This window comes from Mus pahari, chromosome 1 (assembly GCF_900095145.1).
Source record: "Mus pahari chromosome 1, PAHARI_EIJ_v1.1, whole genome shotgun sequence".
NCBI lineage: Eukaryota > Metazoa > Chordata > Mammalia > Rodentia > Muridae > Mus > Mus pahari.
Genome location: NC_034590.1, coordinates 62412632 through 62428163, shown reverse-complemented (window position 1 = coordinate 62428163; position 15532 = coordinate 62412632). Strand labels below are relative to the sequence as shown.

Sequence of the window (15532 nt, the reverse complement as noted above, 5' to 3'; positions counted from 1 at the left end):
AAAAAAAAAAAAAAAAAAAAAAAAAAAAAAAAAAGAGAAACCCTGTTTTAAAAAAAAAAAAAAAAAAAAAAAGAATTTGGCAGTTGCATGAGACTATTTTGTGGTTTATTATGCATTGTCATTTTCATTGACTATGACTATAACTATGACATGTTTAATATTTATTATACATGGACTATGGTGATAGTTTTGCTGGCAGAATATTACATAGTACTTACAATAAACATAATTTAATAAAGAAAATACACATATGTATTATTTATTGAAAGATTGGTATATATACTAATACACATTATATATTCACATATTGAGTAATATGTGTTGGTGCATTGGAAAAATAACCACTGATTTGTTAGGTACCACAACTTCAAGAAAATTTTAATTTAATAAGTATTCTTTACAAAAATGGAATAAGTTTCCTGATTCAACCATTTATCCATGAGTGCAGCTAAAAATACTATGTTTTCAAATGAGACCAGCACTGATGAAAATATTCTACTTCTTTCTTACATAAATATAAAATTGCCTATAACAAGGAATTTCCCCACTAAACACAGTAAACAAAAAATATGAGTGAGTAGAAAATGGCTAAGTTTGGTCATTGTGAAATTGTTTAAATATGACTATAGTGACTATGTGCTCTGAAGAACAATAGATCCTAAGCCACTCATTGTATTTATTGAACCAGTTTTCTGAACATTTTCTATGTTGCTAAACACTTACATACGTTGTCTCACTTAATCTTCTTAGAACCCCATGGAATACGTTCCATGATCCCCAGAAATATATAGGTAAAACTGAACCATAGAGAAGTTGAGTAGTTTTCCCAATGTCACAGAGCTAAGAAGTGCCTACATCTCTTAGCACCTTTAATATGCTTTCCTGACTTTCCTGCGGGGTACTGAAAAGTTTAGATATAATATTAAGGAGCATAAAGTAAGACTTTCTAGTATCCACCAAGTAGGAAATCTGTATGACTTCATTTGATCTTTAAAAGAACCAAGCCATAAAGTATTATCTTGATTTTACTTGTAAGGAAACTGAAGCATGAAGTAACTTGCTGAAATACTTGGTAGAGAGCTTGTAGGCTTTATGATCAGGTCTATTGACTGCAGAACTCAGGCTCATCAGAGGAGTCTACTTGGGAAGGCAAAACTGGACTACAATATCCTTGGGATCCACTACCAATGACTGCACATTTTTAAAACCCTTTACATGTGATATAACAAACAGCAAATTGACTTTTATAGAATTTTCAGTTTAAAAAATTCGGCCGGGCGTGGTGGCACACCCCTTTAATCCCAGCACTTGGGAGGCAGAGGCAGGCGGATTTCTGAGTTCGAGGCCAGCCTGGTCTATAGAATGAGTTCCAGGACAGCCAGGGCTACACAGAGAAACCCTGTCTCAAAAAAAACAAAACAAAACTCCCATTCTCAGCGTCAAACAAATAAAAAAGTTTGTTTCTGCCTCTGATGTGGGAAATAAATATAAAATAAAATAAACTATCTTCAATTATTATATAGAAGAATGAAAATTTAGTCAAAAGAAAAATCTAGTTGAATTAAGAGCTTCAACTGGGTGTAGGATAGTGCACAGTAATTAGTGAGAGAGGAAGGATTTAAAATATTAGAGGGCTAGAGTGAAGGATGGTCCAGGTGATAAGGTGCTTGCTACGTCTGGTTTAAGGACCGGACCTGAGTTTGAGAGCCTAGAACCATGCAAAGCTGGGTGTGGTTACATATTCCTGTAGACCTAGTGCTATTCAGCAATTTGAGAGCTGCAAACAGCTTCCCTGAAGTTCATGAGACAGTTAGCCTAGAGCATTCAGAGATGAACGAGGAAAGAGAGCCTGCCTCAAACACAGTAGAGGGCAAGAACATAAGCCTGCGGTTTTTTTCTGACTTCCATACTTAAGCTGCTGAGCACCCACATCTGCATTCATGTGACCATCCATGAGCTGAGCACAGGTGCCTGTACACACACACACACACACACACACACACACACACACACATACACATACAGGAAATGGAATCATCAAAACTAAACCAAGCACTAAGAGATTGTGGGTAAAGAAATAAAATTTAGAGCAACTTTCAAATTTTTACCTTTGGTACCTGGGTAGACAAAAATTAACTCCCTTTACTGGTTTTTTAATAAAGAAAACCGTAGCACCTCAACAACAGTAGGAAAGTTTCAGTGTGGGAAACCTAATCAGTTACTAAGGTTTTGTACCTTGAAGCTTAAGAAGCAGTAAGGGAAAGAACAGGGTACTGTTTTCCATGATCCTGTAACTACAGATAGATTGCCTGCAGCACTCCAGTCACAAAGAATCTGACATGACAAGGCGGCAGCTTAGAATAAGCCTCTTCATTCCTAGGCCTATTGGCATCCTTGTCTCTTGGCTAAATATAGACTCATTTGGAATACAAAGCAATTTGAGGAAGGTGAACTCAGATTTAATCAAATTCAGGTATAATTATTCAGATTTATAAAACACAATCAGACGATGATTATTTACTTTTTGAAAAACAAATTTTGTTAGAAAAACACATTAAAATTGTTTTTGTATGGGTTTTGAGTGCAATTATATGGATTTGAAATACAAATACCTCTAATACTTATACACTTAGCCATGCAGTGTTCCAGGCCATTAACGTCTATTATCTTATTTAATTATCCCGACAATTCCATGAGTTGGTACTATTAGTATCTCTATTATTCAGACAAGAAAACCAAGGCTTACAGAGCTGATTTATCCACTGTTATTTTTGCAGAACAGGGAATATTCAAATGCAAACTATTTTGGCTTAAAATGCATATTATTGCCAGATGTTTTTTTTAAATAGATTTTCTTCAGAAAGTATTTGTATGATAATTTAAAGTTCATCTTTATTAGGGGCATTCAAATTAATGTTATAGCTACACAGACATAGTCTCATTGAGAGATATGGAATGTATTTGTTTTCTACCATCAACAGTAATGTGTTTAGTCCTGATGTCCTGTGAAAAAACACAATTAATTTTTGTACAACCCATTTCTCCTGGTAATTTGCTTTGAAAATTACATTGCTCATTTCAGTTGGGTATTTTATTTAGTTTCTATCATCTGAGGAACATGTACTAGTATAATATTAAAAACACTTCACTTGAAATTCTTAATTACTCTACATATGTCAGGAGATTCTAACTGCAAAAAATATATGATACTGTTTGCATGAATCCTTCTCTGGTAACTCATTAAAATATAATACAACTCTAATAAAGAGGCAGGCAGCCAAAGCCTGAAATAGATGCATCTGGTCCAAATCCTCAGGCTCCTGATCTTCTCTTTTTGTACAAAAATTGATTTGACCTGCTGGTAAGTTCAGACTGCAATGCTGTCACTGGTCAAAATACCTTTAAGTGATATGTCACTTACTTTCAGACAGTACAGTGGCTCTGTTTTTATGAAGCAGAAGTGGGATTTAATAATGATACTTTAATATAGGTTTAAGCATCAGAATGAATAGAGAGGCTTGTAGAAAAAAGTAATTCATACCTAGGAACATGGATATAGGCTTCCCGAAAAAGAGTTACAAATTCTCAGTACAGTAGACTTTAGATTGAAATCACAAATGAGTAAACCAAGTGCCAGAAAGATTTAGTAATTTGGTTAGGAGTACACAGCACTAATTTCAGATCAAGGATGTAAATCTGTTGTTAGATGGCACAATTGAAATTTTTAGTCTATTATTTGTGAAAGGTATCTACTGTAGGCTATAAAATCTAATTGTACTTTAGTTGAGACTAACTCTTTCATATGCCAGTTTAGACTCTGCTACATGCTTAAATATTATTTTATAGTTTATAATTATTTTCAGTATGGATATGAGAGAATTAACTACCATGCTACATCTGAAATTAATGACATAAATATGAGTCACTTTTAATGTGAATTTTCACTAAAAATTAGCCCACAGTTAATTTTTTAAAGTCAAATTAATATATTGTTTCTGCCATAATTCTTTACTATTAAATACAAACAGAATGTTTTAGGTATGTCTTACAGCATAAAAATTAAAGGTAAAACACACATCACACATACATTTGTGTGTGTGTGTGTGTGTGTGTGTGTGTGTGTGTGTGTGTGTGTGTGTGTGAGACAATATGTTTCCCTATATTTTTGCTTTCAGAACTCATGATTTCCAGGAAGTTTTTGGATAACTTTTTTAAATTAAGGGGTCACTTATACATGCAAAAACCAACTCTGTGTGGCCCATTCTCTTCTGACCTGATTGCCTAGCATTCAGAATGCCCTAGCTCTGATGCCCTGAGCAACACTCTATTGGACTTACTGGGAATAAAAGTTAAGAGACATACTTTATAGCCTAACAGACACATACATAAAGTAAAATATAATAAGCATACATATAATAACAGACACATACATATAATAAGCATACATATAACCAGGATTTGGTTCTTATAAATTGCAAATACGATGGTAGGCTATGAGTTTCTCCAAATATTTGAAGTGCACAGAGTTTTGGTTGGTTTTTATTTGTTTGTTTGTTTTGTTGTTGTTGTTTTTCTTTAGGAGTTGGGCAATAACTAGAAATGATATCAAGAAATTTTAAGGTGCATATTAGCATATTACCTGTACAATATGATTTGATTGTTATTATTGATTTAAGAAAGCCCTGTTCAGCAACCCTTCATGACATCTACCCAATAAAAGAGTGAGCTGTTTGGGGAATTGAAGAGCATTGTGTCACCAAATGACCTTAGAAAGAGCTGGAAGTTGATGGTGTAATCACAGATTTAAACTAATGGTCGAGATTCTCCCAAAACAAACACTTCAGAAAAATTTCCACAACATTCAGGCCTAACCTAGGTTCAATTTCTAGCTTAGCACGTGTGACAAAAGTTTCCTTACAGAAGAGAAGGGCAGGAGTATGGGGGGACAGAACTGGAAGGGAGTAGTACCAGGGTCCAGGAGGAAGCAGCGACTGGGTAGTAAAATAAGTGAATGAATGAATGAATGAATGAATGAATGAATGACAAAACAATGGCATTAAATAGGCTTTTTCTATCCACATCCATCTCCACCTACTGGCTCAATCTCTCTTTCTTATGGTCTACAAATCAGTTCACTGCTTTCTTTTTCCTTTGAAATGCATAGCAAAGAGACACCTCTATTCCATACGTTTTGTTTTTGAGTAAGTGGGAAAGTATTAGCGTAGTTTCAAAAATTTGAGAAGCCAAGCCTCTTGTATCCATGGGGGAAGTAATGGGACATTTTTGAGAAACTCTATCAACTTGAATCTGAACAGCTTGTATTGAACACAGTCTATGACATTTCCAAGTTAAATGATATGAAGATATTCACATAATTTATCTGACTGCATTTATTTGACTGTGTAAAGTGAACATAATTTGGCCAACAGGATGGCTCAAACAGTAATGACACTTGCTGTCCAAATCTGAGGACCTGTGTTCAATCCCATAACCTACATAGTTAAAGGAAAGAACCACTCCACAAAGTTGGACAGATGTACCATGGCATATACATACACATCATATTCTCATATGCACATCATAATCATAAGCACCATCACCACCATATCTGGTGTATTAGAGTATTAGATGTATATACTGAGTTAATCATTTAGGACAATTGTAATCCAGAACCCTTGTAAAGTAAATGGCCACTTTCTTATGTCCTTTAATAAAAGTTCCCAAGATATCTAGAGTCCTTAAAGTTAGTGGCATTATCCAATACTTGCTGTATGCACTGTTCCACAATTTAACATGCCATATATTACTATAAGATATGAGCTAGCAATATTTTCTGTATTCATTACTAAGTCAAAAGAAAGTAATTACTAAAGATAATTGGCAGTGCATGAACTCAAACAGGAATATCTAGTGAAGTCTGTGTCAGAAAAGAGAAATGAAAATTTCAAAAAGAAAAAAGAAAATCAACAGAAATGCCATCTTCAATTTCCATGGGTGTTATGTAAAAATAATCTTGTACTGAGACATATTGAGACATCTTTTTATAAAATGAGACTTTGAAGCTAGAAAACACAGTTACTCTATGTATGGGGTGGTGGCAGTTAGAGAATAAAACTGACCAAGTATGGATAGCCAAAATGTCAAAAAGATAAAATATTCCTATGAATCAGGCATCATTAAAAAATGCTGTCAAAATAGCATAGAGTTTTGATGTTATTATTTATTTTCACACTGTAGCATTTATCTCAGATACTATTTGCAATTATCTACAAGGTAAGAACAGTTTCCCACTGGGGGAAATAGAATGACTGTTCTACTTCACTGCAAAGGATTCCTCCTTTTTTGTTGAAATTGAAATGATTATGGAAGACACGGGAGATGACTCGAGCAAAGGAAAACAGAGACGCCTGTTCTACTAACCAGCCTCCATCCACCCTGACTCTGCACTCAGCCTGAAGCCTTCAGTCAGCTACTGAAGGACCTTCTGCCAGCACGATAGTTTCCCACTTAGACTTCTGCCAAGACATATGTATCAGTCCTGGATCCTGGAGAGCCTCCAGCTCCTGTTTCTCATTCCAGCTCTCAGGCTGTAGAGTCGAAACCCACAGACAAAACCAGCACAGGGCTAGGTACATTCTACAGACCATGACATTGTTATGCCAAAAAGGTCACCTCATCTCCCTCTTGGATCCACTCCCAGTCCTGGCTAGCTTAGACCTTTTCTGAAATTCTCAGGTTCTTGCTCCCAGACCTTTCTCTTACCCCATGAATTTTCTTGCCTCCTTGAAGATCCGTTAAGACATAAAACTCTCTCTTTGCGTGCTCATGCCTGCCTGAGTTTCAATCACAGACTTTCTGATTGGCTGATGACGTTGAATGATATTTGATCTCTGTAAAATCAGGTTAATTTTTCTTAACATAAAAGTTATGATATTCACATCTAAGAACATTTTTGAAGGAAAAATGTTAGCAGTAGCTCCTCATTCAAAATAACCAAGCATTGCTTTGGTCCTGAATCTTCATCTTGGTCACTTACTGTAGGCTTTGTCGCTCTGTGACTACTATTTCTGCACATACAAACTATTAGATGTTTCACCAGGACTCCGAGGCTGTGCACAGATCTCTGTTCTCTTTTTGGTTTGTTTGTCTGTTTTCTTTTTTATTGAAAGACTGAGGCCAAGAAAACTATAGAAATCCCCAGAGTAGATCTGGTTTGAGAATGGAAGTCTTAGAATGCCTGACACTGGAATTTCCTTTGCCTGTTTTCTCCTAGATTCTTTGGTGTCTTTGTCTCTATGGCTCTAGGGGCCTGAACACACTTGAAAAAAAATGTACTTAATCAAAACTCACAATGGCTTTATTTTGTCAGATGAATGAAGAATCCCTATGCTTACGTTTAATGAGTCACCTTCCTTTTGCAATACTAAGTGTGTGGGCTTTCCAAGGAGACTGTAAGGTGCTGTCATACACAGTTAGATTTGAGCAAAGCCACAACAATACTGAGGGAAATGGGCTTCATCGAGAGGAGCAGTACTGTAGAAGCAAGTGGTCTGGTAAGCAAAAGGGGCAAATGCTACCATTCAGATTTGAAAACTGACTTCTGAAAATGATGCACCCTCAGATAAACAAAGTTCAGCTTCACATAATGACATGGTATGAATTGGAGTTTTTCAGTAGTGAAGGAAAAGGAGAGGAAATGCTTTTAGCATATAAATCTGATGAGATTAACACAAGCAAATCATCCAAGTATTGATCTTTGAACATATTTGTAGAAGTTTAAGAAATTCATTAAATAGGAATGTCTCCATGAGTTTATAATTTTACCTGCTCCTCAAAACTTAAAATAATAGAACAAATACACCTAATGTAAGTGTGTATGTGTGTGTGTGTGTGTGTGTATGTGTGGTGTATGTGTGTATGTGTGTGTATGTATGTGTGTGTATATGTGTGTGTGTGTGTGTGTGTGTGTGTGTGTGTGTGTATGTGTGTATATGTGAAGAGGAAAAATAGTAAGGTATATCCTTGGAATAGCATACCACCATAACATGTGTTCAAATGCTTTACATAAAAATAATAATAACATCCAATGTTTTTTTGATAAATGCTATACTAAATTCTGGTTTATCTTAATTAATTCAATTCTTACAATATGTATTTAATAAACTATTAGCAATCTCATGTGCACACGGGAACTAATCTTTGTGAATTTTAAATACTTTGTACACATCTTTATGACCAGTAAATGGTTGGAATCAGTTTTCAATCTGTCACTCAAATTTGCAAGTCTCCCTCTATCTCTGTAATAAGCTTTTTTTTTTTTATACAAATATCAATTCCTAAGCTTCCATTGGTTAGTTCTAGGCTTTGCTAATGAATGGGCTTTCAATTCCTCATTCATAAAGTGGGACAAATGTCTATACAGAGATCCTGTCAAATTACATCAAAGGGCCATCAGTGTTTATTATGAACCAGCTAGCACATTGGATGTTAGGGGCTGAGGGATATAGGAATAAATAGAAAAGCCTACACTTCACAGAATATACAACCTAGAGACTTTCCATATAGCCTAAAATTCACTGAAGAATAGCTTTTAAATTGTCCAAGCCTTTTAATTCAAGTGGTTCAAATGTTATTGGTCAGAGTTTTTCCTATACCACTAATATAGCCATTTTCTTACTTTTGCTTTCTCATTTCCCTCAACTTGAGCCTTCTAGATTGAAGCCATGCATAACATTAATCTATAGGAAATGGCTGGCTTATTCTTTTTATATGAATGTTATTTCCTAAAGTAGATAGATGAACACACATATCTGCACACGCTCGTTTCTAGAAAAGATGTGAGTTGGCTTGTCAGTTAATTTAAGAACCTTTCAGCTGGCTGCTCTTAGCAACAGTTTTCAACAGTTCTGCCTACTCGGCCAGAACAATTTCCTTAAGGGGATAAAGCATTCAAAGCGTTTTAGTGAAGAAATGGAAAATAAATGACTTTGACCTGTACTTAAATTCAGAAGCCCTTTCCCAGGACTGGGATGGAGAAGGCGATGCTGAGTGTCTGCTGCCATGTGCAATAATCCAATAGTTCTTTTCTTGGAATCATTTTATTACTGCACACCTGAAACAATCCTGAGAGACTCTATGACAAAGGTACCAGGATACTGTGGGATGGCTAGACGGAGACTTCATCTTAGAAAGGGAAGAACAAGGTCCTAAGAGTCCACCTTCAAATCATTCCATTTTAGTAATGATGCTAAATGATATCTAGATTCCGAAATTGTCACAGAGACAAAAGCTGGCTGTATTTTACAAGCAGCAAAACCAAAGTAAATTTCTTCCCATTTTTGAAAATCTATGAAGTGTTTTAATGTTTATAAACCTTCTTATCACATATGTGTGATTGTGAACACTACACTTAAGTCATCCATTTGTCCACTAACCCCTTTGCTAAATATCAATTGATTTCCAGGTCCTAGTTCAAAACTGAAAATTCATTTATTGTTTATTAAGTACCTCATAGTTATTGCTAATTTCATAAAATAGAATCCAAGAGAAGTTAAATACAGATAATCATATCTTCAGATTGTCTAAAACTGAAATATCACAGGCATCATTATGAAGATCAAGGAGGGATATATGGGAGGGTTTGGAGAAATAGGAAACATAAGAAAGAAATCATAAAATCTTATTATAATCTCAAAAATAAAAGAAAAAATAGGATAGGTTCTTCTTAGAAATTACAGTTTAGTTTAAAATAAAATACATAAACCTATCACACTATTAGCATAGACAATTGATTAGGTAGGATGTTTAAGTCAGCAGTTTAGTACATATGTGTGCCAGGGATGTACCAGACTCTACTTTCTTAAGCCTTTGTGATAATTTAGGACAATTTGAAAGAAAGAATTCCATGACTCCATGGGAATGGAGAGAATCTGGTGGCCAGGGAAGCCTTCTGGAGGAAGATGACACAAACTGATTGCTCAAGGATAAGATGGATAATTAGAGCATTCTTGGATCTCCTTGGCAAAAGTCTTTCCATTATCAGGCATAGGACAAATGCAGAAAAGGATAAATGTTTATTTGCTAAATAAACTAATAATGTTCTTTTTGGTAAGTGGCATTTTATATGTAACAAGTAAATAACAATACAAGGTGGCAGACGTTAAAAAAAAACAAACAACACGCCTTTAATCCCAGCACTCGGGAGGCAGAGGCACGCGGATTTATGAGTTCGAGGCCAGCCTGGTCTACAAAGTGAGTTCCAGGACAGCCAGGGCTATACAGAGAAACCCTGTCTCGAAAACCAAAAACAAAAACAAAAATTATACAAAGTTTTGGGGTTCTGTCTAGCCAGACAGTAGACAAGAAAAGGATGTCACACTGTCATTATATCAAGGTCACTTGATAGATAGTAAGCAAGCAGACTTAGTCAACCATCTCAGTGATATTGCATAAATGGTATATTAAAACACCTCTACAGAACATATCACAGTCTAATGGTTGGATTAAATGGAATTTACTCTGTTATGTGGACCAAGAATTTTTAAAAAACACCATCACCTATGAGCATAATATCAGATCCTCAAGTCGGAAATAACAGGATTTTTAACTACTCAGAGAGTTAAAAACCAATGAAAGCTGGATTGTTGCAAGTTGATTTAAGTCCACTCAGTATCTCTTAATTTTCAAAATATTTAGTTCTATTAGTATAGAATTTAATTTGGTTTTTCCATAGCTGATTCAGAGGAAAGAGTTAAATATGACATCATGAAATAAATGAAAATAAAAGATAATTTAGCCCAAAAGTTGTAAATTATATTTTAACTTTTTTTTTTCAGGCAGATATTTCCAGGCAGACTTTTAAAACAAAACACATACCAATGTCAGATATTTATCCAAAATTAGTGAACATTGTAGTATGATAAAAATCACATATTTGAGGGCTATGTTTGGAGATTGGGTTGGCTTGGTTTGGTTTGATTTTGTCACAAAATTTAGAAATTTTCACACTGGATCTATAGGGATGGGCTAAAAAACATGCACTAGGATCTAACAATATATAAAACCAATCTAAAACCAGCTACACATTGGTTGTTAGTAGAACGCTGTTTTAACCTAGAATAGATTTATATGATTATAAGCTGCCTCCCAGGATATGTATAAGTTGAGCCATTTTTACAAATAGTTACAGATTTTCATATAAAGATATATTGATTCTACAAATCCCTATAGGTGAAAGAAGAGGGATTTGGGCACAGATTCTTGTTGAGACTTTTGGCTTGATTATAAAAATATAAATGATTGATAGAAGAGAATAAATACACAAAATTAGTTTGAGTAAAATAGGAAGTTACCATAAAAATTTTAGATTCCTAAAGTGAGTTGTACTAGAGTTGAGAACAGCTAGAGATAAAGGCTCAGTTGGTACAGTTCCTGATACGCAAGCACAAAGACCCGAGTTCAAATGAAAAGAGCTGGGCACATATGTTGAGTCCAAGTGCTCAGGAGATAAAGACTGTAGGGTCTCTGAAACTCACTGGCCAGCCAGTCCATCAAATCACTGAGCTTCAAACAATATGATGGAAAGCAATGTAGGGCAATACCTGGCATTGATCACTGGCCTACACACAGAGAACACACCACATACACACACACACACACACACACACACAGAGAGAGAGAGAGAGAGAGAGAGAGAGAGAGAGAGAGAGAGAAGCTATGACTTTGACTGCATTAACAATATATTCTTACTTCTGTCTATTCAAGGGTCACAACAGACATTGTATTTTCATTACAAGTGCTACCTGCAGAAGGTTATAACCAGGAATAAAAAAATAAATGGATCCATAACCTGAATTAATGCTTTACACAGGCACAATTATACTTGGATGAAACATGTTATTACACCTGTTCATAGTAGGGGCTTTTCCTTTTGGTGCATTCTCTAAGGGTCATGTATCATGTATTCCCTACAGATTCAGGCAGAACATGCTCACGTATTTGATTATTAAATGAGTACTATGGGATGAGCCACAAGCAAAGGGTCCTCCCTCTGCCTTTGGCAATATCCCAGAAATATCTCAGCTTAATGCCTAGTAGGAATGGTCAAACTTTAAGTTATGCTTAGTGTGTGACAAACAAGGGAAAGAGACTTTGTACCAGCTTAAAGTCAGCACCTAGGACTTTACTATCAGAGCTGTGACTATACACTTTGTGACTTTGCCCTAGGTTAATAGAACCTATATATATATACACATATACACATATACATATATACATATGAAAGTATCACAATGAAACCCATTATCATTAATACATGCTAGAAACTTAAATTACATAAAAATAGGGGAAAAGGCATTTAAGAATATGTGGTAGAGCCCCTCATTATTACCTTTTGATAATCTAAATATTATAAGAAAATGAACTGATGGTCAAACACCTTAATAAAGAGAATTTTCCTCACTATTCTTCAGTTTCCTTATGTCAATTCCACTAAGTTGCTCTTGAGGGCCATAAGATAAACATTTCAATGTGCTATCTATGTAATAATGATAGACATTGTTTTAAAATATAAATAAGATAAAGATTGAGGCTTCTTTCTAGTAAGTCAAAAAAAAAAAGTCATGACAAAGATTTAAGTGTAAGGCATCAAGCAAATACAGGATGCCCATTTGTAGCCCACTAAACCCTGTGAACGTGTTCACACAAGAGCCTCACAGAAATTCGGTGTACTACATTACAGAAACAGACAGTTTGCATCACCCTTGTTTTCTAGTTCCCTACAGCGATTTTCTTCTCTCAAAAAATTTTTCGAGATAAAAATTCAAACCTCCAAGCTTCGGAGGATGTCTATACCCACTTCAGCCAAAACAGGCATCCGGTTTCCACCATCAGCGAGCTCATAGCGTCTCTCTTCACACTGCTGAAGATAAGAACCTGTCAGCACTTTCATTATAAAATCTTTTTCTTCCCTCTAGCTTGAGAGACCAACCATAGCAATTTGCTGGGGGAAATAGCTCCAGTAAAGGGCAATGCACAAGGCTCAAGCACAGAGAGAAAATGTTTTCATTTTATAGAACTCAAGAAAGGTTTATTTGAGAATTAGACAGTCTACAGAATCCCTAGGATTATTTCTTTGGGGTAGCGATTTGACCTTCAAAGTAAAGAAAATTAGGTTCACCGGTATTTTAAAGAAAATCCATCATATTTTAGGAAATAGGTTATCTACTTGGATACCTTTGGGCAACAATAGCTTTGACAGCAAGAGGTATAGTGACACGTTTCTGAATGTGTGTGCACATGGCAAGTACTCTGAGAGCTGGAAGAATCTTCTCCTAGACTCTAAGATGAAGGGACAGAGGAAGGGAATGTAGAGCCAGAACTAATCAAAACAGGATAAAAACAGCACATATTACTGGTAGGCTAGATGAAAGTGCTTGGGGACACCTCAGGGAATATAGGTCTGATGGAGATAATATTTGATCGCGTTCACAGGATGAGCTCTCCTTCCCTGCTATGGAGTGTTATGAATAACAGTAGAAAACATTTTTTTTCTGAATGACTTCAATACTATGCAAATACAAATAAAAGTAAACAGGAAGGAATTTCATCTGAAGGACTAAGAGAAAGAAACCAATATTAATCTACTTAATGAATATTGATGCCAGATATTACGTATTGGTTGTCTTATTTGGTTGGTGCAATGAAGCAAATAAACCTGTTTCTCTCCATTAAGCAGAGGAGGAACCTGAAATTCCAGGGTGAGTTTCCTCAAGGGCATACAGTTAATGCTCCAGTCACACCATTTTTAATATCAGTCTTGCTATCTGCCTTTCTGATGGCTTGCCCAGAAGCACACCCGGGCTTCAGATTCATTCAGAGCATCTGCTTTGGCACAATCAGCATGATAGAATATAAGCTAACACACCCCTCCTATTTCTCCCTCTTTCTCCATACCATCATCTAATAAAGGGGCAAACATTCTAGTCATGCCACTACTTTCTAATGTCAGATTCTTGTGACATTTCTCCAGCACACTTAGAAAAAGAAAGAAAACAAAGCTGTGGGGACATAGTGACTGATGATAGAGTTGAAACCCACTGCAAATTATTTTCTTGAGCTATATGTTGCAATGATTTAGAAAGGCCAAATGAAGTTCAATCACTTTCAAAATGCTTTCTATAACTTTACCTAAAGTGACCAGTGATCCTTTTGTCCCTGTTCACTTCATGCTGGCAGAAGAGATACCCATCCTAACAGAATACAAGAGTAAACTTAGAATGTGAACTATTTACAGGGCTTCATTTAATATTGGTTTTAAGTATGAAGAAGTAATAATATCAGAGGGGAAAGTTAATGTCTTTCTGAAGGTACATATTCTAAGTAAGATTTTGGAAAACAAATTCATAAATGATGAACCAAGAGTTAGTTCAACGCAACTCCTGTACCTCCCTTTTTTATATGTTTTTTTACAAAATATAAGGCTCCTAAGACAAGGACTTTATATTATTGTGATTGATTGATTATTCTATGATGCCTATTATAATTTTAAGCACAGAATAAATTGTAAATGGTCAACTAGAAATGAATTATTGGACAAGTGCATTCACATTCCTTCAAGTGGATAATATTAAAAAAAAATAAAGATATGGACCCAGGTGTGGAAAGAGACAGAAGAGAGGCCCAGAAAGCCAGGAGAAGGAATGGAAATAGGCAGCTGCTGTGGTGGCAAGGGTGGGGTGTGGGAAATCTCTGGGATGGGGGAGGCTCACAAGAGTCAATGTAGGTGATCTTAGCCGAGATGCCTAACAGTGGGGACATGGAACATAAAGAGGCCACCTCCTGTAGTCAGGCAAGACTCCCAGTGGAGCAATAGGGACACCAACTCACCCACAAAACTTAATCTAAAGTTTGTCTGAAAGAAATGCAGACATAAATATAAAGCAGAGATTAATGGAATGGCCAACCAACAACCAGCCTAACTTGAGAGCTATTTCATGGGCACTAATCCTTGACACTATTAATAATACTCATTTAGGCTTACAAACAGGAACCAAGCAAAACTGTCTTCTGAGAGGCTCTCTACCCAGCAGCTGACTGAAATAGATGCAGATTCCCACAGGCAAACCTTGGATGGAGTTCAGGGACTCTTATGGAAGAGTTGGAGGAAGGATTAAAGGACGCAAAAGGGATAGGAACCCGAACAGGAAGATCAACAGTATAAACTTAACCTAGACCCTGGGGATCTCTCAGAGACTGAGCCAACAGCCAAAGAGAATACAAGGGCTGGACCCAGGCCTCTGGCACAATTGTATCAGAGAGTTGCCTTGTCTTGCTTCAAGATTTGCCTAATCCTGCAGAGAATTGATGCATCAAGGTGGGAGGACCCTAAGGGGAGAGGTATACTCTCTCAGAGGTGAAGGGGAGGAGGATGGAGGAGAGACTCTCTCAGGAGAGGTCAGAAGTAGGATAGTGTGTGAGATGTAGTAAATAACATATATATATATATATATATATATATATATATATATATATA

General features: G+C 36.0%; 1 protein-coding gene across 16 annotated transcripts in view; it reads right to left on the bottom strand.

Annotated features, from left to right (window-relative positions):
• Positions 1-15532, bottom strand: part of Dlg2 (discs large MAGUK scaffold protein 2) — a 1883913-nt gene that overhangs the window by 1118441 nt on the left and 749940 nt on the right. For 8 of the 16 annotated variants that reach the window (XM_029535332.1, XM_029535281.1, XM_029535286.1 and 5 more), the window contains one exon: positions 12857-12919. The exons of the other annotated variants lie outside the window; for them this stretch is intronic. In XM_029535332.1, coding sequence (XP_029391192.1) covers positions 12857-12919 — 63 coding nt within the window. The remainder of the gene's footprint in view (positions 1-12856; positions 12920-15532) is intronic. 16 annotated transcript variants of the gene reach the window in all.